The sequence below is a fragment of the Drosophila erecta genome, unplaced genomic scaffold (genome assembly GCF_003286155.1).
Source record: "Drosophila erecta strain 14021-0224.00,06,07 unplaced genomic scaffold, DereRS2 tig00000055-arrow-pilon, whole genome shotgun sequence".
Taxonomy (NCBI): Eukaryota; Metazoa; Arthropoda; class Insecta; order Diptera; family Drosophilidae; genus Drosophila; species Drosophila erecta.
Window position 1 is genome coordinate 14,980,585 of NW_020825200.1, and position 24,596 is coordinate 15,005,180.

Sequence of the window (24,596 nt, forward strand, 5' to 3'; positions counted from 1 at the left end):
CTTCATTTAATCCTATAATTATAGTTCATGAACATGAAGTATTATAAGAGTTATAGCCTTCATCACTTTATATTATAAAATCTTATAGAGTCCTTTCCGTGTGACAATGAAAATCGATAAAAGCTCCTACCCTTTACCTTGCCTACAGATACTTTAATAATTTAACTGCGGGTGTGGGAATGGCAGTAGGTGGTGCTGGTGGTGGTTCGCCTTTGTGAAAAGACGGCTGACGGAACTCAATTACAGCAGGCTTCATCGCACAGGTTTGCTGCACTACCAAAAGCACACGGCATGTTGATATGCCCGTATACGTATGGTTTCATGTCATTAGGGCTTCCAATCGCGAGCTGCTAATTGCAGGTCCTGCAGCAGGACACTCTGTGCACTAACAGCGCCTTCGACGCATGCGCCGCTCCGTCGCACAGCTTAAAGCCGCTGAAGAGGCAACTTAGCAATGTTAATGAAAACAAAGCGTTAAGCACTCAGCTGCATCCTGCACCCTGTCGCCCATTAAAACACCCGGCCCGACGGCTGCACCGACCAACTTGCTGCACAAAAGCCCAGCGAACACAAAGGCGGCGGCGGCGGAGGCGGCGAGTATGCAACCCCTTTGGGCAAGTTGCAAGACAACAACACAATCACAGGGGCGGCGGCAGAGGGTCACGAGAGTCACGGGTGAGGGGCTGTCGTAAAGGGGAAACAGCATTTGGAGCCATAAAGTGGGCAAAATGCGAAAGTCTGGTAGCAACATAACAAAAAACCATTGCATATTTCACGGAGTCACGTCACCCAAGTGGGCATCCTCTCCGCGTATGTATGTGTGTACAGTTGGGGGAGCTGCGAGTGCGTCGTCTGTACCTCATGAGTACCCTGTAATTAATTTCATAGGAATTCATAGGAATTTTCATTTGCAATGAATAAAAAACTAAATTTGTGTAATCATCATCAAACATCATTGCTTAGCTTTTCGTTTCTAAACACTGGCCATATGAGTTGCACACTATTTTGTTTAGTTTTACAACACACTTTATGGTAGAAATATCACCAGCGATTCAAGTGCTCACCACAGAGCGACTAAAGTAAAGTATCTGAAAAATGCCATCCCTGTGCCCTTTCACCCTTTAAAGTGGCGCAACTAAGAGAGAATCCGAGTCCCAGCAGCTCCGCCTGAATTGCATCTTCAGTTCTGGTTTTGCTCCGCTGCCACTGGCAATGTTAATGCTTTTAGTGCGGAGCAGGGGGCGGCACAGGAAGCAGGGCGTGGCATTCGGGAAGTTGGGGTGGTTGCAGGGTGTTTGGCTGGTGATTACATGCAACTAAAAAGTGATTTGCATTTATATTTAGCACCGAACTGAAATGGCTGAGGGTTTGCCTCTAATTGCTGCATAAAGAGGGAAAGAGGGACTTTTTTGAAGCAATTATCCGTATACTCCGTACCTATACCTTAATCCTTTTCCAGTCAAAGTTTTTGTCTGCCACAAAGCATTTGCAGAATGTCGTCCTTCGACGAATTTCCAAGAAAATTGCACGAGCTTGCATGACTCGTGGGAGTTTGTGCTTTGCAACTAATAAGGGTTATTGACACAAGTGCACAATGCCCCCGTCGCAAAGTGTAGCTTACTATATCCTTGCATTTGTATCTATTTACTGCACTTCTGCTGGCCCAAGTCTATGGGCTCCTTCAAATTTATTTGCGTTATCCGAGAAACTTAGTCGCTCATGTCACAGACGTCGAGACGCCAAAGTTCAATAACATTGAAGTCGGGGACCGAAAGAAAAATTTAGAAAATCCCCCAGTCGCCCCCGGGGCGCAGCTCCCAAAATCCAAATGACTGCCAGGACTCGTAAAGCATTTCGGACAGAAAGGACATGTGCACGTGCAGCCAGCGAGCCCGTAAATTCTCCACATTTAACGAAATGGAAATTTCGCCAGACGAACCACAAAGAAGGCGGTCCGGATGGCCAGATGGGGGACTCTGGAACTGGGAGTGGGAAATGGGCTTTGAGGGCGATGTGACTGACAAGACGTGCTGGGGCCGGGATCTTCATCAGCCGCCAGGTGGGCCAGATGTACATACCTGATGGTATTTTGTATTGTTTTGTATGTGGCCTTGCCGCCGAAAAACGTGTTTTTATTTTTCGCCAGAAAGCTGTTACTAGCTGCTCTCCCTATTTAATTCCCGCACTTAGCCCGCACAAAAGCCAAACTAACACAGCGAATGAATGAATCTCACAGCCTGCTCCAACTAAAGCAGAAGCACAAACTAACCAACAAGATATATGGGTTTCGTTTGGATCAGAGGCTTCATCAAGGGGGTATCTGTAGCTAAAGATCCCCCGTTGAAGAGCAAACTAAGCCTTTGAGCTCAGCATAAATAAGGTTTAAATGGTTGGACACGATATTAAGTTAAAGTTAAGGCAGCCAAAGATAATTTTATCGAGCTTGTGACACGAAAAGAATGAAAAATTGAATGGTTGCCCAGTTTACATAATAGAGCTTTAAAAACCACTTGGACCGAGCACGTAAAAGAAAAATGTGTGTAAAATATGCAAAAAGATATCATAATAGTTGAAAACCACAAAACAATGATGAGTCTAACAGCAAGATAAAGACAATCGAACCCTGTAGATAAATCAAGACAATATGAAATTAATGAAATGTTAAACTGCAACTGAAGGCCATAAGCCATTTCAACATTAATCATTACCACTGCGCTTAGTCACACTTTTCATCAGACTTATTCCACCTTTTAAAACCGAGAAAAGGTAATGAAAGCCAAATACTGATGCCCAAAGCCAAGCCCCTAAAACCATGGACTGATGAACTGACCCAACTAATCATTAATTATATGCAAAAGGAAAATGAAGAAAAACTTTGAAATGGCCAGACTTCGTCGCGACTATTAAACCAATTTTAGCTTTTGTTATATTCGTAATTTTCGTTATTTTCGTTGCTTTCGAGAGGTTGAGCGGCAGGCAGGGTGGCCAAATGGGATTAATGGGGAGCATAAAAGCGTATTTCTCATACAAAAAGTTGGGGCGTCAAGAAACCAGCCAGTGACGATGCTCCTTGGTTTCGTGTGTTGGCAACGACTGGCTTAACCGCACAGCAAATGCGCAACAAGGGGCCATAAACACGGCTAAGAGCAGACGGAATTCCAGGGGCCAGAAGATGCTGCCCCGAGATGAACTCTGGAACTTGGGTTCAATGATTTGGCCAAAAAACAAAGCCAGGACGAATGAATGAAAGGCAGGGTTCAAGGGACCCTTCTACCAATTGAATATTCAAGCACTTCAAAATTAAGCATACGCAGTGTTGGCCGTCAGCCGTCTCAAGTAGTGTATCTTATGCAAGACAATGCGCGGTTAACTTTAATATTTAAAGTGTAGGAGGAAAGTGGAGCTCGTGCCGCATAAATATCTTATTACTTTCGTGGCCAACGAGATGATGCGTTGTCAAAAAGTCAAAGAAAGGTAATTAAGGCTCGGGACATCTTGGCCTAACATCCGCTCTGCTCTTCAAATATTTATTTATTGATTTTCTTAAACGCTTTGTGCTCACTTTTTCCGCTCGCTTCTTGGCCATTTGAGTGACGTCTGTCACATTGTGTTAAGCCCCATTCTCCATCTCCATTCTCCAATGCCGAGCATAATTGGCAGCCGAATGTGGCTGAAATTCTGATGACTCTCGTCCCCTGTTAACTCTCAATCACTGTTAGTTGACAACGTTTCAGCCTCTGTTATGTTTTCAAGTTTATGGTCAATGGCTCTGCACAGCCGCTTTTTCCGCTCCAACTGTAAACTTTGACCAGTTCGGCTGCTGCTTTCTTCTCTCTCCCTCTCTCTCTCTCTCTCTCTTTACACTACTACCCATTCCCTCCCCCAAAATGTTGCAGTCGACGGGGCCTTTGTTTTAGAAATTCTAAGCTGAAGCGCTGACAGTGTTCAAAACCGTGACAGTTTTGGAATAGAACCCACTGGATACTGAAAATAAATATACTTCCTTGTAGCACGGCTCAAAAAACATTTTCCCATTTTGTATTCCCCCTAATAAAATGTTATAGATAGTGCAGGAAATTTTATAATTCATTTATTTCTTACCTTAATATTATATTCTTTAATTATTTTACACTTCAAATCTACTTAGATATCAAACATTTGTTCAAAAAGGTTTTGAAAGTAGTATTATACTGATTTTTACATATCTCATTGTGATACGACATAGTCACAAGATGGTTTGTTGATCTCTTACGTAAATTAAGGAATGGCATAAAACTAATTTTAGTAAGAGTGTGACTTCGGCAATTCTCAGCAGTATAAAAGGAATCTAATAGGAAATAGCACGAGCCCTATAAATACATTTTACGACTAGCAAGATAGTAAATTTAAAGATCGCGACTTTGGATTATCTAGCTGGAATCATTGGTGCCCGAAGCACTGGGTGCTAAGCCGGTGGTCATCAGTGGCACCACATACCCATAGTACGCGGCTCCAGCTCCACGAATCCACGAACCCACAAATCAGCAGTAAATCCGCGCACTCTGCGAGCAAACACAGAGAGTTAACAGCGGCTGAGAGGGCACTGTTGGCGTAACAGTGGTGTGTATCCGGCAGATACTTTTCCATTCGCCGACTCAGTTCAGTCTTTCTTTGGTGCTCACCGGCTGCGCGTGCTAAGCTCCGAGCTGCTAGGTCCACAACCATACCATTCAGATACAGTATCCGAACTCCGGGCAATCCGCTGCCGCTTTATAAACAAACAGTTAAACAAACCGACCGCTCGACGTCGCCGTGTGTGTGTGCTTCTGTGCTTTTCGCCCTCATTGTGCTCTCGTGCAAATGAAAATTTCATTGAGCAGAAAGTCGCAGCAGCAGCAGCAGCAGCAGCAGTAGAAAAGTGGAAAATCCTAAAGCGGCGCCAGCCCCAGCAAAAAAGAAAATAAATTAAAAATCTCGGCTAGTGAAATTTCAGTCGAGAACTAGACGCTGCAATTAAGCCAAATACAGACCGAACCACGTCGAGTCCACCGCTGGAAAACTGCCAAAAGTAAATTTTATTTGAACATTAGTATTAATTCACAAAATGTGAAAGACTTAAGTACACCAGCCTCTAATGGTGTCGTAACGATATATTATATTTTAACAAGCAAAAAATGAAGTTTAGGCATGAAGTTCATTAGGTGTTGTAAAGTATTATAAAAAAGTTTGAATGATGTGTTTTTAGATATGCTAAAAATACCAGACAAGATTCTTCATTTTGTTGATCTTTTACTACGTAAGAATCATTTTGGGGATTCGTATAATATATTTGTCAAATACCAATAAGAGCTGGTATTCTGGACAACTTCAGCTAATATTGTTTAACACAAAATGAAAATGCTGTTTTACACCCAGAACTTTCATCGCATTCGAGAACCGGAAAATGTTGCCTGTTTTTTTATTTTCTGTTCTGCTCGTAGACCAGTCGATCGGGTCGATTTGTTTCAGCTGGCCAGTGTCCAGTGGCCAGTGTCCAGTGGCCAGTGGCTAGTGTCCAGTGTCCAGGAGAAGCGTGCCCGTCACAGCCACCTGTCCAGTCCCAGGCGAAGTCCCACTCCCAGTTTCGGGGCCAGATCTGGTCCCCTTCTCCATCCCCATCGCAGTGCCCATACCCCACCGCTTCCATTTCCAGTACCATTACCATTAAGACCCGCAGACATTGCGGCACAGAAGCCGAGTTCGAGTTTGAGTTGGCCAGCTGAAAACCTGCAGCAAGAGCTAGTCAGCCCGTGTGCGTGTTGAGCTGCGGAATTTTATGCAGTGGTTGCTGGCTCGTTTACGTTTTTATTTGTATCTGGCGCGAGTATCTCTCCCATTTTACAACTTCATATACGAAACTTTTTATTGGCAGCGAAGGGTGGTCTTTCGGCCACGCATCCAGCGGAACGTAACGAAAACGCAACTGCGCTTCACGCTTCCAATTCCCAACTGGCAGTCGCTTTTCCGAGGGGGGATCGGGGAGTTCTGGTAGGTAGAACCCAGCCAGCGGGATGCGCTTGAATTCCGATTAGCATTCGGATTCGGTCAGACGCAGATCTTGTGCTAGCCCGCAAATCCAAGCACAGAAGTCGTCGTCTGAGCGGCCAAATTAGCTGGCAAATATTAGCATTAACATCGGCTCGCTTCACAGAAAAACGAAGTCAATAGAGGTTTTGTTGACCCTTGGAGTCTGCCCAGACCGGTATTTGTCAAACAAATTTAAAGCTCCTTAATTCTTATTCCCACATATTATTATCTTAAGTAATATGCATACAAATTGTATTCCTAAAGCTATTAACATACATATGTATTTAAATATAATATGTACCGCTTGTGGAAGTTGAACCTATGCCTCATGTCACTATATCTTCAAGGAATTATAATTTAAGTCATGATGCAAGTCATATTTCTGCAGCAAAGAATCTTATATTATATTATTTATATTTAATTTATTTAATGTGGAAGTACGGTCAACCATTTCGCTGAATGGGAATCCCTTGTGCGATGGCAACTTCTTTGGCCAGACTAAAACTACTCCAGTGGGCAAGAATGCAATCCGGCCTAATTGAGTTTTTATCAATCGCAGACTCGCTTTTCTCGGCGGTGTGTGTTAAATTGGATGCTGGTGCCAGTTTATGGCCGCATAATGTGTGTCGGCAGCCGTAATTTCTTTTATGTTGTGTCTGCTGCGTTTTGTAACCTGGTTTTATTCGCAGTCATAACATTTTGCGGCCGCCTGTGTCTAATCACTGTGCACCGTGCAGTAAAAACAGGCACGCCACCAGATACAGATACAGATACAAGATACGTACATTGGGTATTGGACACACGTCCAATGATTCTGACATGCTTACATATTTTGCTGCACTAGCTTCTATTTTTTTCGCTTTTGCCACTCAATCGATATGTGTTTACAGGGTGCTCAGAAGCGTGTCAAAGCTGCAGCTGAACGGCCAGAGATACAGATGCAGATACGGATACGGATACAGATACAGTTGGTGATAGGCAAATGTATCTTTAACTCATTACGCACGCTCTCTGCGGGTGTATCCGTAGCGGGTCTTGGGTTCCATTGTCTGGCGCGACTCGAGACAGATTTTCTGGGTAGAAAATCGATTTGAGATACGGGCCCAGCTGCTTGTTTGTTTACTCGCCAACGAGCTCAGCTGGCAGATTGCAGATTAGCGCTTTGTCTGCCGCGAAGGTCGCCCCAAGAAGTTCCCCATCGCGGTTGTAGATCACCAGATGAACTTGAACCCCAGCGAATGCTGCGCTAAATGCCAAGCGACCATAATTCATACGAAACCAAACATCAAACCACTGGGCAGTTGCAAACATCCTGGGCCGTCTAAGAATAGCCCAAAGAATAACAAAGAACGTTTCAAATTCAACGGAAAAAATATACACATACGTGTGTGTATTTGTATCTGACAGAGCGAACGTAACGTCTCAAATGAATCGTTCTGCCGATTTCGTCAAAAAGATTAATAAGCAATTTTCGGCCGTGTTGCCGTTTACTTTGTATTCCTACGTGTTCGGCATAATGCTATCTGGAGATACACCGAGTTATATCTCGCAACGGAAATGTTTTGAAAGCTCGTTCGAAATTGAAATCTAACGGAAGGCCCGTATGTGTAGCAGGTAGAAAGAGTGATATATGACAGATAAATCCATTTTGGCCAATCGAGATTGGGGAGTGTTCAACCGAATGAACTGCATCTCACCATTTATGCGTTTCATGGCTAATGCAGAAACGATGATGGATTGTGATGGACCTTTGGAGGGGCTCATAAGCGTTGAAATCGTTATTCAAAGCGGAAGTATAAATAAATTCATGCTCACTTTATGTTAGTAATGCCTCTAATTAGAAGTTACTGCTCTGAGCCGCACGAGCGCGCAGAACAGCTGCATACATTTGAATTCATAAATAACTTGCAGCACGGCTTCCAATCAGAAGCAAGTTGCAGTTGCACTGCAGTTTCTTTCAGACCACTGAAAATGAATCAGAATCACTGGAGTAGCGGATATACGTACATATGTACTTGGAGGAATCGCGCAATCATTGAACTCTAACCCACTGCGGACAGCTGACAATCGACGGCGGCCGACATGGCGTATGTGTAATGTGATTGCTGCCATAAGCCGCACTTATAAACACAACTATATAGCCCCACATACGAGTATCTGCGTGCCCCATGTATGTGCGCGGTGTATTAATAGAGGGGCTCCATTGTGGCAGTGCTCGCAGCTCGTTGCATCTTTTATGATGTGTGTGCATAAAGGCGAACTATAAACAGAGTAGTATGTGAATATCGTTTATGCTCTACAGTACTTTCTAATGACTTGTACATAATCATATTCTCACAAATGGCTCCAAACTGTAATGGGAATATATAAATATCGCATTTATAGCACAACTAAGGGTATTTTAATAGGCTTTATTCCGGAAAGTAGGCGGTATAATAAAATATTTAAAATTAAATAAAATATTTAAAATTATAAATAGGGGAAAACATAAAACTTACCGATATTTTGATTCTCCTAGCTTATTAAAAATACAAATAAATACAAAGGTTAGGCGTAATTCTGAAACAAGGCTTCTTTTGCGATGAAAAATAGTTCATGCACGGCCTAACTGAACCCCTTTTCTCACAGTGCAGCTGACTAACGCAGTGCGGGCCCATTTGTTTGATGGCTTTATGACTTTGGCAGTGCCCGAGAACTTTGGATACCATAGTGGATCCATTACCAGCGTAATCATAAACACAAGTGTACAATGAACTTGACTGGCTGTGTGCATTTTGCGTGTGGTTTCCGTGATTTCACCACCCCTCATCGGGTTCCTATTGCTCGATTTATTACTTACACACATATTTGCCTCTGTTATTCACAGACATTTCAGTATTGACACGCAGCCAGACGTAAATATGCAAGTGCACATATTTGTTGATTGCTCTGTTTTCCCCGCTCTTAGAACCCAGCGATAGGAATCCACCCCAGCAAACCTCATCCATGCCTTTTGTGACTTTGAAATGCGTGCGGTGTGTGCTCATGTTATCGATTTACCTGATTTCTGGAGTGGGACCCCAAGTTCGGGCACATCTCATTGCCGAACCGGCGTTCGCTCCGTAGGGAACTGGAACGGGGCGTGGGCAGATGGGGGTTTCATCCATGGGTACAGCGCAACTATGGAGTAAACACACGCGGGCCTACGCAATAAACATTTACAGGAAATCGAGAGATAACAGTGGGGGCTTCCAAGAATACAACTGGGCAGCGGATGCGATTTTGTGGAGAACTTACCACTTAAAGGGTTCCCCTAAATCGTATTGAATTTTCCGACATATCTTTGGCATGCTTATATGGTGTGGACTATGAGTTTTCGCATTGCACCATCTCCATTAGAGAAGCTACATCTATTTTCGGCCACCTTTGCCAAATGTCGGCCAGTCCGTTGGACACGATGACTCGGAATGACATCTATTTATAAATGGCAAAACTTTTATTCCACTTGCGACCATCACTCACCGAGATTTCTCACACCTAGTCGAACATTTTCCCATAGTTCGTGACGCAATTTCGCAGTGAGCCAAGAACGACGAAAACATTGCGTAAACATTGAATTAGCCAGCAAACACGATGCTCGCAAGAACAGTTTAGCCATTGTACTTCATTTGATTTTTTCCGCCTCGAAAACCATGTCAAGTGGACCGCCCCGGACTTAGGAATACGGAGAACTCGCGACCGAAGTGCGCAAACATTTGCCAAAGGTAATTTATGCCGGAAAACTTTTCGGTTTTTTGTTGGCCCGGCCAAATAAAGCTGTGTATCATTTTTCCATGACAATTCGCTTTTGGCAACTGCCCAGTAAGCAGTCCGAATATGAGATGGCCATCTCCAGGCCCCCCGGGTCGTCCTCCTTGGGGGTCAACGACCTCGGAGGCGGCTACTTGGCCAATTGGCCACTGCCCACCTAATGGCCACTTGGCTACATAAATGCTGCCCCAACTGCTCGCGAGTAACGTAGGTGTAGGTTTTTTCACTTGTAATTATTTACCCATAAGGCTGCCGCACTCGAAGCCTCTTTTTGGTCATTTTTCGCTTTTTGCGGCTTGTAACCCCATTTGGGTAATCAAAAAATGTCTGAAAAGGGGCTACCAAAGTGGATAAACAATAAGCCAAATTAACTTTTCAATTTTACAAAAAATAAAAGAGCGAGCGAAACAAACACATTTCTTTCGAAATGAGTCACCACACACATTCCAAACTGAATGATTGCTCAATCTGAGAATCCGAGAGCTTCAACTTGGCCAGAACTTTTTGCTGCGAAAACCTTTTGGCTTTTATGTTGGCTTCATTCGTTGGATTTTTACTGTGAAACATTTATTTTAGGAGTCTTTAATCAACGACTTATTTTTCTACCTGAATGTATGAGCCAAGTGCTGATTAATTCGTATTTTAGCTAATTTCTTGGCTTTTATGTGCAAACAGGCGCTTGACTTTTGGGTTCTTTAAAAATTAACAAGCGACCAAAGTCCGTAAGATCGCAGTAGAATTATCAAAAGACAGACGTGTGTCTAAAAAGCTGGAAGCCCATCAATCAGAAGCCAGCTGCTAGATTGCCAAAAATAACACGCAGATTATACTGAAATATCTATATAAATGTATTAGAAGGATGCTCGACTTCAATGTGCACAGTGCCTGACTCATCGGGTTATCAAGATTGTTTATGCAATACATGGGTCTATTTAAATGCGACAGCAACTCAATTGGCAGATTATTAAACACGCATTCGGTGTTTTTTGTCCGGCTGATAAGCCCGCCGTTGTGTAACGCTGTATTAATAAACAATATATTTACAATATAAATTAATAGAGGCACACCAAATCTGATAGCAGGAACTGCGACCGCTCGATATCAATGAATTTGGGCCCTAAGTTTCTTTCTATTCGAGATTTCATAAACTGGTTTCAGCTTACTTCGTTCCCAATTTTCTCAGTTCTTTTTTGGGTTTTTTTCCAGGGGATTTCACGGCCCGCGAATCATAAAGCATTTGCATTAACAAACGCTGCCCCTTTGTGAGCGGCACAAAAGTAGGCTCTTTAGCATAAAACCGTCACATTTCACTTTTCCCCCGTACATGTGAAAACTCCGGCTTGAATGAACTTTTCAGAAACATTCAATAGTCGATCTCATGGATCCCAAAGTTTTCTCCTATACGGGAGATACTCTGTATCTAAGTTGATTTCGGTTTCGGCCTCTCTTATCATATTTATGCCCTCTTTTCTGGATATGTAAATTTTGACCAAATTGGTCCAAAAAGAAATCGAAACCATTAGCCCAGATTTAGAACACGTCTATAAGAGTATCTGCCACGTAATGCGCATAAGAGTCTGAGAAGTGTGACAAATGTGTATTTTTCCAAGTCATAAGGAGGCAATCTTCTTTGGCAATCGCTTAAATGACCATTTTATTTTATAGAGCACTTTTAAGTGGTGTGGCAAAGTGTTTTATGGAGCTACAGCCGTATAAGTGGCTATGAACACTACATAAATGTATAATTAATCCACAATTACCTTGAAATTAACATGAACTTTCTGCAGTCGTCATTTGGCGCCGGCCCAAAAAAGTTATTCCCAGTTTGGGAGCCCAAATCGACAAAATGTATCCGAGTCGATTGCGACACATTCAATTTGCATTTACCCATAAATGCTCCAAGGAACTTATATATGGATATATACGAGTATATAGATGTAAGGGAGGAGCATTTAAAAATCAATTTGGATGTGCCGCTGATGAAGGTGAACAAATTGGGCCTTTGTCTTGAACTCGCTCTGGTTCTGGGTTGGGATTTGACTTTATTTCCCCATTTTATGGGTCATCAAATTTACGTTTATTAATTGAAGCTTTTGTTACTGGAAATCCGATTGGCCCTCTCTAATGGATGGGCTTTTTAAATCGAATCATGTTTGCTGATTGAAAATGCTTGCAGGACTTCAATGCATGTCCTCGTGTCTGGAAACCACTCAAAAATGTATCGTTGACATTTCACTTTTGTGGCAAGTGAGGAGCGGCAGACCAAATGCCAATTTACATTTTTAATTCGAATGCGACTTGCGACTGGACATTGCGGAGAGCTCCTGCCCACATCGAGCACATTTCATATGCATGAAACTATTCCGAAAATTGCCATCGCATGCAATTCATCTAATGGTTTCTTCTGACCAGCCGCACTAATTTCCTCCACTGAACCAAGGGTAATCGAATTAAGTTGCACCGGTGGCATGAAACTTTTGAGAAATGTTACACGCTGAAAAGTAGCACACCTGTAGTTGCTAATTACAGTAGTTACTTGTCTTTCATATAGTATTTCACTGGGAAGACTCTCTGTTTTTAGAAGCAAAAACTAAAAGTACTACCACTACTGAATATTAGAACATTAACTCCGATATATATAATTTTCCACTGTGCACCAATGCCGGAAGTTTCTGCAACACTGCGTTGCAGGGGCGTGGGCAGAGGGGGTTGCTCGATACAAATTTATTCGCAGCCAGCGCCGCTTTTGCTGCTGCTGCTGGGCCAGCTGTTGCCGCTGCACATGCAACATGTTGCATGTTGTTGCCGCATTGCCATAGGCATTTCAACATAGTGTTTATGCAAAGCTGCAACATCAGATGTGGCAAGCCATAATAATAAGGGTATAATTTGCCTTCTGGTTCCAAGCGCCCCGCTTTCAACTTCATCGCCCTTCGAAGTCTTCGGTCAAATAGTTTTTGCTTTTGTTTCTGCATGATGTCTTTGGGAAAATCTGGGGAAATTCCTTAGATAAGCTTTGCGGTAGTCAACATAATTTATTAGATCCCACAATTACCGTTGACTCAGCAGAACAATCACACAATACACCTTTGTTGCACCTGCCGCGGTGTACAATACCCTGTAATCAAGTGATGTAAAAAGGGCCAAAATCTATTTGAAACCAAAAATGCAATGACTTGGGTTTCTTCATTCTTCTGGAGTATGACTACTTATAGTCGACTGAACTTTTCCAACTTTTGGAGAAGGCTTAATGGATCGGACATACTTTCGAGACATCAGCGATCTCGCTTATTCCCAGAGGGTGTTCTAAGATGGTAATTTCATCCTCCGCTTCACACGGCTCTCCAGACCTCTGAAATGGTATCATGTCGCCAGTCCATCAGCAGCAAGCCCGTAGGAGTGTCCCCACTCCAGGTGGTAGTAGGTAGTAGGCCAAACGGATCCACACAATTAACTTCGTTTAGGGTAATTTCCGGGCCAGAGCCCCAAGAAAAACTATAGCGGGCATGGAACTCTTTGCCCCAGAGGGTCAGATCTGCGCGGCTCATGTTTCAAAAGCAAAACAAATCTCCGGATTTCTTCGCTCCCCCGGGAAGCAGAACGCTAACCGGGCGACATGCGAGTGACAAGTTAAACGCCGGTTTCATAATTGCTCATGGCTCTCGGGTAAATCTGGTATCAGATTTCGCACGGGCTGGAAAATTCAGCTGTGTGAAAATGTAGCGGGGTCGGGCTTTGTTGTTTATGTATTTTTAGCGGCGAATGCGGAAAACTCTTTGTGTGTATGCATGCAATGCTGTTGTTGCTGTTGTTGCTGCCCCGTTTGCCACATGGCCCACGATTTCGAAATACCTTACAAAAAAAAAGGAGAATATAAAAAAAGCAACGAAAACTATTTCAATACTCGACTGCGAGTATTTGCAATTCAATTTCGTTTCAGTTCGGCCCGAAGAATGAGAGTGAATCGAGTTTGTTCACTTTTTTGGGGGAAATTGGAAATTTCAAGGCTCACAGTTGGCTGGCGAATGCTTTTTGGGGATGGCTTGTGTTAGTAGATCAAGGATACCAAGTTTCTTTGTGAGTTGGGGTGGATAGGTGTTAAGGGGGCTTTCCTGGTGACTGGCACCACGGCCTCTGTTGCCATTGACACTCGGGTTTGGGGGGCCAAATAACCTTTGTTTTCCCCCGTCGATTTGGGGAAAACACGGGAAAGTGTCACTTGGATTTAATATGCTTATAAGTAATAGGAAAAGTCAATACAGCCGTTCAATAATATGCCACGTTGGTGTATCATAGTGAAAAGTTTCTTATTTCTTTATTTATGCATGTGGTGCTGCAGTTACGTAAACAGTTCTAAAATATTAATAGCTTCTGATTCTATCGCAAAAGAGTGTTAAGACCTATTTTCACAAATAAACTGTGTTTTCTATCATAATATTTACCCAAAAGCAAATCGACGTGAGCTTTGGTTTGGCTTCTTTTATTTATATAACTATGTATATACGTGTAGTGATATACCATTTGTGAAGCTCAAATCAGATTTTCAGCTGCTGCCGGAATTACCTACATATTAATTAAATTAGCTGTCACATAATTTTTATATATGTGGGACAAAGCCAAGTGACACGTGAGCAATTAATCCTGCTCAGTGTTCGGATTGCATGTCGTCATTATTTCTGGACATAGAAAAAGTCCACTGGCGCACAAATGGTCAGATAATGGAATGTATGAATCAGAGCTCAGGGTCTGCAGGGCACAAGAGTTGGCTGAGTCACGGATGCGGGATGTTGGTAGTGCCTTTAGGCACAAAAACGGGTCTTGAGCAGAGAAATGGGTGTGACGCACATTTGGAAAGCTCGGCTCGTCGGCAGCTCCACAGTTACAGGCGATTAATAATTGATTTAATTACACAGCCACTTGAGTCTCATGTGTCCAACTGTTTTCCTCAATTGCAGCCGCCACGCCAATTGATTGAAGGCGTTCCGCAAATTGAAGTTCAATCAGCGCAGCTTGTACCGCTAAATCGATCGCCCAAGATGCAGTGCGGTCTGGAGCAGATGAACGACTGCGAGCGGTCGCCGAACCGGACGAACCTCCGGGTCAACTTCAACGAGAAGGGGGCGGAGGTGAAGGAGCGGCGGGAGAAGTTCCTCACGGCCAAGTACGGGTCACACCAGATGAGCCTCATCCGCAAGCGGCTGGCCGTGGAGATGTGGCTCTACGACGAGCTCCAGAAGCTCTTCGATCCACCAGTAAGTAGTGCCTAAGTTGGGTCGGGGTTCAAAAGGGTTGTTCGAAAATTAAACTCCTTGTTTGCGTTCACTTCCACCAACAGAACGAGGCCATCGATGTGGACATTGACGAGATACTGGACATGGACACAGATGACATCAGGAGATCTCATCTTATTGTGAGTAAAATAACTTGAAGATCTTAACACCGTTCTAATAATCTTTTCTTCGGCAGAGATTACTGTCAGTCTGCAAACGCCCGCAATCAGACATATCGAAGTTCATTGGCGATCTGCTGGATCGCGCAAAAACGCTGTAAATGCGATGCCTCATTTGAAAAATCATCCAGCAGACCTACACATATATTATGCAGATAAACAACAAGAAATAACAAAACCTAGATCATTAAGTTTAGCTTGGAAGGCAAAGAACGAAGAATTCGGGTTGCGAGTCTTGAAATCTACCTATTCGAACACTGTGTTGATTTTTTCCATGTACTTTAGTTGTTAGTTTGTATCTTTGCGCTGATTAATTTGAAGTCTAACCTAATTTAAGCTACCCATGAAAACGATGATGAACACGATGAAGATCGTTAGCCCTAAGCTTATGGTGTAATGCCGCCAAAAACATAATACTTCATCAATTTTGTGATGATATTTTTTTAATAAAACACAAACATGATATGCCCCGGAAAACCAAAAGCAAATGTTCAGCTACATTTGAATTGAACACCATGGCAAAAGGATAAGCCTGTGTAGTTAAAGAAATACGATTAGATCCAATCTTGAGGGGATTCCAATCCCCTACACTTCGGTTGTTTTGCAAAACTAGTTTATTTGCATGTGTGTGCTTCATTTAATCCCCTATCTATACCATGATAGACCCATGAGTATCATATATATGAGTATCTAAAAGAACATTTTGTATGTAAAGTGTGCGATCACCAAGTCAAAGATGAAAGCTCAGGTTCACTGCCAAAACGTGGAGGAGGAAGATCTTGTATGCGCAGTCAACAAGTACAAACGGATACGGAATACAGAAGCACAGTAAGGCCTGGCAAAACGGAATTTTAACAGCACATCCAAAACTTTGTTCTCGAAAACCGATCTGAGCGATCGATCGAATTGAAATGAACAATATTCACAACCCATAAAAACAATTGCATTTTAGAAAGCCCGAACTACACGTAATAGTTGTAAATAAAATAATTACGAATCCACTACAGCTCGACTCTCAAAAATTTGTAAATACCCTCGGAAAGCATCAACACTTCTTCGCTCCACGAAATCTACACCTCTTTGTAGTAGTTTCTAAACAATTTGTAGCAATCGAAAAACCACTTAAAAGTATTTTAATTGTGCTCAATATAGGCGGAAGAAAAGATACGCTATTATGATTCTGTTTTAGCACACCTAGACTATCAAAACCTACTTCTCTCTACCAGGTCTAAAACGAATTAGTATCTTCTTAAAAATGCTATTTGCATACTAGTAGCAACCAATTAATCACCGCATTAACCCATTGCAACATTAAAAGAACGCATATAACGATTATTTAAGCGAGTTTAGCATTAAACCATTCACACTTAATCATGCACATAACTCTCATTTAAAAGCAAATTGGAAAAGCACACACAAAAACGTACGCTAATAGTGCGAAGAGCTGTAATGAAAGGCTAGCGGAAAATATTTATAAAATGCAAAGAAAAGTTTACAATAAAGATTTAATTGCTTTAGACAACACATTATTTGGCGTTTCATTGCAAAATGTACATTTTGGTTATAAGCAGACAGTAGATAAACTGAGCTCCTTTTTTTATATAATTTTGAAATTTATTATGTTTTTAAAAAAGCGCGCCATAAAACGGGAAAATATCGGAAGCCTCGATACCGATGACAGTTTATACAGTGCTGCCACATGTTTCTCGAACAGCTGATGCACAATTTTGTAAACAATTTCCAGCGAAAATGATGAAGGACTACTACACCTGGACTTACCCGGATATTCCCGAAGATGTGGCGTAAGTCTAACAGGAAACTGCAGTGAGCATCTCCCTCAGACATCTTCCCTCAGACAGAAGCTGCAGCAGCTGAAGAACTCGCTGGTTGTGGTCGGAATCGTAGGCCGGTCAAAATGCGACCAGGCCAACAAGATGCAAGCCTTCGGCATGGAACCGCCCATAGAGCACACGGCCAAGGACGGCCAGGTGCAGTGTTACTACAAGCCGGGCACCTCCAGCCTGCTCCTACACTTCGAAACCACCTACGACGAGGCAATTCTGGGCCAGATGATAGATGTCTGCATGGAGGATGTGGATACTCCGTTCGACTTCGATAGCTTCTACGAGAGGATGCGATGTCGCTTCGTGCGCATGATGCTGCTGGCCCTGCATGCTTGCCACATTGTGGTCTATGTGGAAACTGGGCCGACCTTTGATCCCACGCTGGTGACCGTTTTCCAGTTGCTCAAGTTCGCCAGGGAACAGCATTTGATGCAGTTCCTGCCACAAATGCTTAGGGAAACGCCTGCCGCCAGGATGAGCGAAAAGACACGACTGTGCGCGCCCAGGATTCTCTTCCTTTTCGAGAACTTTCCGCGCGACGAGCCCAAGACGCGCGAATGCGTCTCTGCCTACGAGTTCCAGACGGAGGACTGCATCTACGAGCTGTTGCGTCACCACACCATCGTGACCAATAGCAGCAGCACTTCGCTTGTGGCGCTACCCAACAACAAGCAGTTCGTCTTCTTCAACGCGCACGAACAGTTGCATGAGGACAAGCTGCTAAAGGCCATCGAGTGCCTCAATCAGGCAATGTACAAGCCGGATGCCAAGGAGGAGGAGGAAGACCTGGAGATCTTGGAGCTGGCTCCCTTCGATGGCTTCGTCAAACCCTATAACTTGCCGGTCGATGAAAAGGAGTTGGAGAAGCAGCAGTACAAGAAGGACCACACCGTATGGCACTTTTTGCAGCGACACGTTCAGGACGCCTTGCTGGGTTGCTTCGATGAGGGCTCCTTCAAGCAGCATTCCCAGCATGGGCAGTTCCAGCTCCTTAATATCCAGGAGTGGCACGATTACATGGCCACGCTGCACAAGTTACTGGTGGAGAACGCAAAGGATCCCAACCACGAAACCAGCAATGAGGAATATGTGAGCAAAATGGCACTTTTACCCAGTCTGCTTGCTCACCTTTGACTGATCTTTACAGAAACTCTTCCTTAAATGCTTCGACGAGAGCTTGAACTATGAGAAAAAGTAAGTTGACTTTACTTGCGTGGCGTTCCTGCCCTCTATAACTTACGTTTGACGCAGGTTTTGGACCCACCTCTGCGAACTGGGCCTGAAGAAGGGCATCGCAGCCTACAAGAACGCTGCACCCGCGAACTATGGCAGCGCAACGCACCGACAACTTCTGGCGGACGCCACCGTTGCCTTCGAGGAGGAAGGTCGCGGTCCACAGGCAAAGGCGGCGCTGGCGAAGCTGGCAGCCATATGCCAGAAGTACTGGCAGGATGGACGTCAGCAGTGCGAGCAGCTTAGCCTGCGATCCCATCCCTGCACACTGCCCAAAAACCTGCCGCACGAGAAGCACAACAGCGCAGTGATCCACATCTCCAGCTGCAACTGCGGGCGCACTCAGGGCCGCCGAGAGGATCCGTTCAGCATGCGGCAAGCGAACTACGAGTTCTACGAGCACATCGCCCAAATGTGCAACCTGTGCGTTAAGGTCAAGCATTACAAGTTCCCTGTTTTCGAGCCCTCAGTGAGTGATTACCGGGCGGCGGCCTTTGAAGCGGCATTTCCTCTGCTGCACACGGCAAAAAGTGGTGCGCGTCAAGGCGAAGAAGGCGATGACGAACCAGAGGACGAGGTGGTTCAGGAACAACAGCAGCCGGTGGAGGAGCAGAGGCAGAATACCGCCAGCAACGGCTGCTCCCAGCCCCTCTCACCTACCTTTGGGTCCGATTTGAACATGTCCATTGCCGGATTCGGAGCCTCGCTGAACGAGTCACAGGCTAGTTCCGAGCAGCTATCCAATTCCGAGCAGAATACCTCGAGCAGTGGCACCTCCAGCGCCGATACGGAAAACGAACTTGTGGTTGAGCTCCAGGAGCCTGCCAAGAAGGAGACTCGCGAAGACGCCGGTCCAGCCGATGCCTTGCCCACCTCCACAACGGAGTATCTGCCGGGCTTGGTGCACACTGTCAGCAACTTTGGCCTCCTGCCGCTCTTCCCAAGCTGGTCGCTTGCCTGCGTGGGTCCCAGTTCCATCTACAGCCACAATACCGGGCTGCAGGAGCACTTCCAGAGCGGCTTCTTGTCCGGCGCCAATTTCCTGCTGCCCTGGGACGTCCAATTGCGGCTAGTCCATGCTCCCAAGCAGCAGCACCACACGCACCACCAGCAGCAGCATCCTGGAAAGAAGCAGCAGCGCTGGAAGAAGCAAGGCGATAGGCTGTCTCTCAAAATATTCGTGGGCATGGAGTACGAGTGCTCCCGCGGCCACCGGTTCATGATGTGCGCCCCGGATCGCGTGCTGCGCGGTGGAGCGGACATCGAACGGGACACCTGCAGCAAGGTGGTGCACAACAACATGCCGCTCTACTATCCCTGTCCCTGCCGGTCCCAGACAAGCTATCTTGCGCAGCTGATGCGCATCCATGTGGTGACGCCCAAGGCGCCGGTCAACATCATTGTGGATCCGAAGGTATGCGTGGGCAAGGAGAAGTACACATTCACCCTGGGGAGCATCGTGCCGCCTCGCCTGTCGCAGAGCGCCTACTGGATCATCCGACTGCCCTACATCTACCAGGGAGACGACGTCATCATCGCTCCGCCGGAGAAACTGGAACCGGACGATCCGCTGGCCGGCGGCTATCTGCTGCCTGGGATGTTCGGCGTGGCCGAGACGGATGCCACGCAGGATCTGAATGAGCCTGGCAGGATGGGAGCTTCTGCAGCGGAAGATTTCACTAGGATCTAAAATTGCTTGCTAGGTCAAATCCACACAGATATAATAAACTTTACCAAGAGTGTTGATTACGCACACTAGAAACCACTTGGATGCGTACCTCTTACCGGAGTCTCACTGTTATTCAACTGCGCCGCCCAAAGAAAAGTCTGGTGGTTAAATATAACGATTAATGTAATCTCTTCAGGCGATTCTGGGAAATACGCGACGTGGAATAGTTGGAATCGTTGTAGTTCCAACTTGGATAGGGGTGTATCCCTTGGGATGTAAAATGAGCAGCGTAAAGTAGGGCTTAATACTAACAAAAGGTAATATCTTTATAAGACAATGTGCAAATACAATACATCCATTTCTTGGATAATCTTCTCGCGTGGGCTTTGTGTGATATGAGATACAAACTGGAATTTCGCTTTGGTTGCCCCAAGTGTGCAACACGTTGTACAGGGAATGCTCACAAAATCGCTTTTGATCTTATTGGTAAAAAAAAAAAAAGGGTTTTTGTGGTTCCATTGCAGAGTTACTGGTCTTTCGCGGACCGAGTTGGAACTTTGAAGATTTGTGGTGTGCTCCGGGAATCCTAAATGGTAACCTAACAGCGATAAACTGTGAGTTAAGTACTTCTTGGAGCACTCCCGACGAGTTATTTTCTGTTCTCCGGTAATACCTCACGACTTTTTCTGCTATTAAACCAAACTAATTGTATACAAAATGGAGGTCAGCACATTTTGTGACCCAAACGTAGTTAAGAGCTGTCGTGCCTTTCAATGTAAATATGAAATACTCTCGTAAACTATGGCCAAATCTTAGTACTTAGATCTAGATGAGCTCATCGGTGTAAACCTCCTCCTCGTTCACGGCAAAGTCGCCAAACACCTCCTCCTGGCAGCCCACGTCCATGTCGGCGAAGTCCTCGTAGTACATGTCAGAGTCCAGCAGGATGTGCTCCTCCTGGAGCCCAGGAATGGGATAGCCCGGATTGGTGAGTGTGTCATCTGCACCCAGCACTTCAGTTTTCACCTCTGCCGCCTCCTCTGGCTCATCTTCCTCCTCCTCATCCGGTGGTTCCTCCGCTTCGTCGGGCTCTTCTTCGTCCTCGCCGGTGGAGTCCATGGCCTGCAGCTTGGGCTGCTGTGGCAGCTGCATCTGCTGCTGTTGTTGCTGCTGCTGATTCTGTTGATGCTGCTGCTGATGGTTCATCTGTTGCAAGACGCACTGGACCCGCTCCATATAGGCTTGCTGCTCCTCCGCACTGCACATGCCCTCTGAAATCGCTCCGCCCTGCGCCGTGTTCAGGCCGGACTGCTTCATCGTGTCCAGCAGCGCTGCATGCTGGCTGTGCACGTGGCTTGCCAGCGCAGTGGCATCCGCATGCAGCGATCCGCAGACAATGCAAACGAGCGTTTCGTGCGGCTGCTTGGCCACCAGCAAGCCGGGAGACGAGGAAGCGGAGGCTGCCGACGCCATCTGGTGCGCCTGAATGTGCTTGTTGAGGTACGCCTGCTGGCTGTAGGACTTGCCGCATATGGGGCACGGGTAGGGCTTCTCGCCCGCATGGATCTTCATGTGGACACTCAGGCTGGAGGCCTGGGTGAAGCACTTGGCACACAGCTTGCAGTGGAAGGGCTTTTCGCCGGTGTGGATGCGCATGTGGATGTTTAGGCTGCCCGACTGGGTGAACGAGCGGTCGCACAGGGAGCAGGTGAAGGGCTTCTCGCCCATGTGGTTCTTCATGTGCTGCACCAGCTCCGAGCTGGCGCGGAAGGCCTCGCGACAGATGGCGCACTGGTATACCAGCTCCTGCGTGTGCATCCGCATGTGCTCGTCGAGCAGCGCCTCCGCCTTGAACTCCCGCTCGCACTCCGGACAGATGAACGTCTCCGTGGGCGCGATGTGCGTCTTCTGGTGCAGCAGCAGCGAGCTGTAGTTGATGAATCCCTTGTCGCACTGCACGCACTGATGCGGCTTGCGCACCGAATGGGAGCGCATGTGCACCATCAGACTGCTGGACTGCGTGAAGGCCTTTGGGCAGAGCTCGCACTTGTACGGCTTCTCGCCGCTGTGGATGCGGATGTGCGTGTTCAGGCTGCCGATGTGCGTGAAGGTCTTCTGGCAGATGGAGCACTGGAACGGCTTGTTGGTGATGTGCGAGCGCACGTGCTTGGACAGATCGCCGGCGTTGGGAAAGCTGGCCTCGCAGTGGGTGCACTGGAAGCACTTCTGGTTGCCATTCAGCGCTGGATCCATCACTGGGGCACCGATGTTGCTCCGCCTTCCCCGCCGCCTCTTGATGGGCGTCGATTGCAGGGATAGACCCAGGCCAGCAGTGGGTGCTGGCGGTAGCAGCTGCTGCAAGGGCGTGAGGCTCACGGTCGGCTGCACCATGAAAATGGAGGTGGACTCCCGCGGATCGGCCATCTGCAGCTGGAACTCATTGTAGCCGGGTCCGGCCACCAGGCCGCGCAGTGGCTGCGCTGATTCCTGGCTCTGCTGGGTGTTGGAGTTGCTGGTGGTCGGCACAGAGCTCGATGAACTCGAGTTGCTGGAACTCGAGCTGGAGCTGCTGTCGTCGTCGTCATCGTCGTCGTCGTCCGACGAGGAGGAGCTGTCGGAGCCCGAGGAATCGCTCCCATCCGAGGAGCCGCTGCCATCCTCCGCCAGCTCGCACACCGGCTCGAAGATCCAGCTGTAGTCCTCGCCCTCGTCGCCCGGGCTCTCCTGCTCCTGCTGTCCGTTGCTCGGCTCGTTGGGGTGCAGGGTGTTCATGTGCTGGTACAGGGCCAGCGGATGGACGAAGAACTCCGCACAGCACATGCAGTGGAAGGTGAGATCCGGCGGCTTTGGCGGCTGTGGCTGCTGGGGGGGATTGGGCGCCTGCTGCACGATGTGCGTCTGCTGCAGGATCGGCGTGATCGTGAGGGGCAGGTGGTGGTAGCTCTGTTTCAGCTGCACGGCCATCTTGCCAAAAGGCTGTGCAATTCAAACAAGAAGAACCACAACAAAAACAAGCAACGAGCGTATCAACATTTTCTCTATAATAAAAATGCGCGTCCGCGGGGAGAAAAATCAATGCCGTACCTTGGGTGAGATTGGATGCGAAGTACCGTGGATCGGGGGCTTCCGTAGACTACTATTATATCACTGGTGTGTTGCTCAGGTTCCGTGCTTTTGTGTTTCTCTCAGGGCTCTCGACATTTGTCCACTCCGTTCCATTTTATGCGCGACCAAATACCAAATAGAAGGGAATCTCAGTTAGCAGCTTAGTTTCAGTTCCGTTGGTCTCGCCGGACTCGCTTCGCGTCTTCCGGCCAGTTGGGTGGTTAGCTGGTAAGCTGGGACTGCCAGGAGCTGCGCATCGAAGGGAAGTAGCGCATTGGGCAGTCGCCAGTGCGCCAAGTGGCAAAATCGCAGTTGCAAGCGTCTTCGTTGTGCTTACAACAAATAAAAGAAAAATGTTTTATGTTGGGCGGCCCTTGCACGGTCGGACGGCAGCATATCGTCATGCAAGTGCGTCGTGCACGTCGCCTGCATGACGGCCGATAAGCCGATATGCCGCGCTGCTTCAAATTCAAATTCAAATCGAATTCGATTATACAAATAATTATGTTTTCACGGATTCGTGGATTCAACAACATTTGAACTCCTTTATCTAAGCATCTCAATCTTAATTGAACTTAATACATCAAATGAACTGCTTGTGCACTTTTCATCTGCTGATCTCGTTCCCATTGGATTTGTATTCAAGCTAAGCCACAAGTTTGAAAACCCAGAAAGCAACCAACGTAGAGCGCTCCTACTCCTGATTAAGCAAATAAAAGCAAGTGCCAAGCCTGAGATGGACTACATTTCGCCAGCTTGGAACGGATCGAGATCGCTGGACGTGCAGGGGCTGATCGAAAGTCTGAATCTGAAGGAATCCAGTGCATCGCCTCAGGCGCTGGACCGCTCTCCGCCGTACTCGCCGTTCTATGGCGTGATGGGCGTGGTGTTCTCCAGTGTGCTGACCTCGGCTGGCGCGGCATACGGAACTGCAGTATCCGGAACTGGGATCGCCGCCACGGCGGTGATGCGTCCGGAACTGGTGATGAAGTCAATCATTCCGGTGGTCATGGCGGGCATCATTGCCATATACGGCCTGGTGGTATCCGTGCTGCTGTCTGGCGAACTGGGACCAGCTCCCGATTACTCGCTGCCCACCGGCTATGTGCACCTGGCCGCCGGACTCTCGGTGGGCTTCGCTGGACTGGCTGCCGGATATGCGGTGGGTGAGGTCGGCGAAGTGGGTGTGCGACACATTGCGCTGCAGCCACGCCTTTTCATCGGCATGATCCTGATCCTTATTTTCGCGGAGGTGCTTGGTCTCTACGGCCTGATCATCGGAATTTATTTGTACACAGTCAACATTAAGTAGTAGAATATGTTGTTCCTGGACTTCTTTAAGAAAGCTTTTTGGTCATTTCATTTAATATGAGTTTTGAATTTCAATATATTTACGTGATTCTCGTATGGAATTCCGTTACGTGATTTTGGTATGAAATTCTATAGCGTGTTGTGGTACGCA

The 24,596-nt window shown here is 46.4% G+C and overlaps 4 protein-coding genes across 4 annotated transcripts; 3 read left to right on the forward strand and 1 right to left on the reverse strand.

The window, feature by feature from the left end:
* Window positions 1-4,632: 4,632 nt before the first annotated feature.
* LOC6542636 (protein phosphatase 1 regulatory subunit 14B) lies at window positions 4,633-16,809 on the forward strand. Its single transcript, XM_001969887.3, has 4 exons — window positions 4,633-5,047; window positions 14,790-15,086; window positions 15,170-15,244; window positions 15,301-16,809. Exons 2-4 carry the CDS (start codon window positions 14,871-14,873, stop codon window positions 15,382-15,384), a joined length of 375 nt encoding a protein of 124 aa, XP_001969923.1. The 5' UTR covers window positions 4,633-5,047; window positions 14,790-14,870; the 3' UTR covers window positions 15,385-16,809.
* Window positions 16,810-16,978: 169 nt separating this feature from the next.
* LOC6542675 (protein SMG8) lies at window positions 16,979-20,324 on the forward strand. The gene is made up of 4 exons (XM_001969888.3): window positions 16,979-17,085; window positions 17,139-18,216; window positions 18,275-18,321; window positions 18,379-20,324. Exons 1-4 carry the CDS (start codon window positions 17,033-17,035, stop codon window positions 20,048-20,050), a joined length of 2,850 nt encoding a protein of 949 aa, XP_001969924.1. The 5' UTR covers window positions 16,979-17,032; the 3' UTR covers window positions 20,051-20,324.
* Window positions 20,325-20,401: 77 nt separating this feature from the next.
* Window positions 20,402-23,564, reverse strand: LOC6542678 (zinc finger protein 35). Its single transcript, XM_001969889.3, has 2 exons — window positions 23,114-23,564; window positions 20,402-23,005 (listed from the first exon to the last, which is right to left on the reverse strand). The coding sequence occupies exon 2, from the start codon at window positions 22,991-22,993 to the stop codon at window positions 20,855-20,857; it is 2,139 nt and encodes a 712-aa protein (XP_001969925.1). The 5' UTR covers window positions 22,994-23,005; window positions 23,114-23,564; the 3' UTR covers window positions 20,402-20,854.
* A 227-nt stretch (window positions 23,565-23,791) lies between these two features.
* On the forward strand, window positions 23,792-24,512 carry LOC6542500 (V-type proton ATPase 16 kDa proteolipid subunit). Its single transcript, XM_001969890.3, has one exon. It carries the CDS (start codon window positions 23,871-23,873, stop codon window positions 24,444-24,446), a length of 576 nt encoding a protein of 191 aa, XP_001969926.1. The 5' UTR covers window positions 23,792-23,870; the 3' UTR covers window positions 24,447-24,512.
* Window positions 24,513-24,596: the final 84 nt, after the last annotated feature.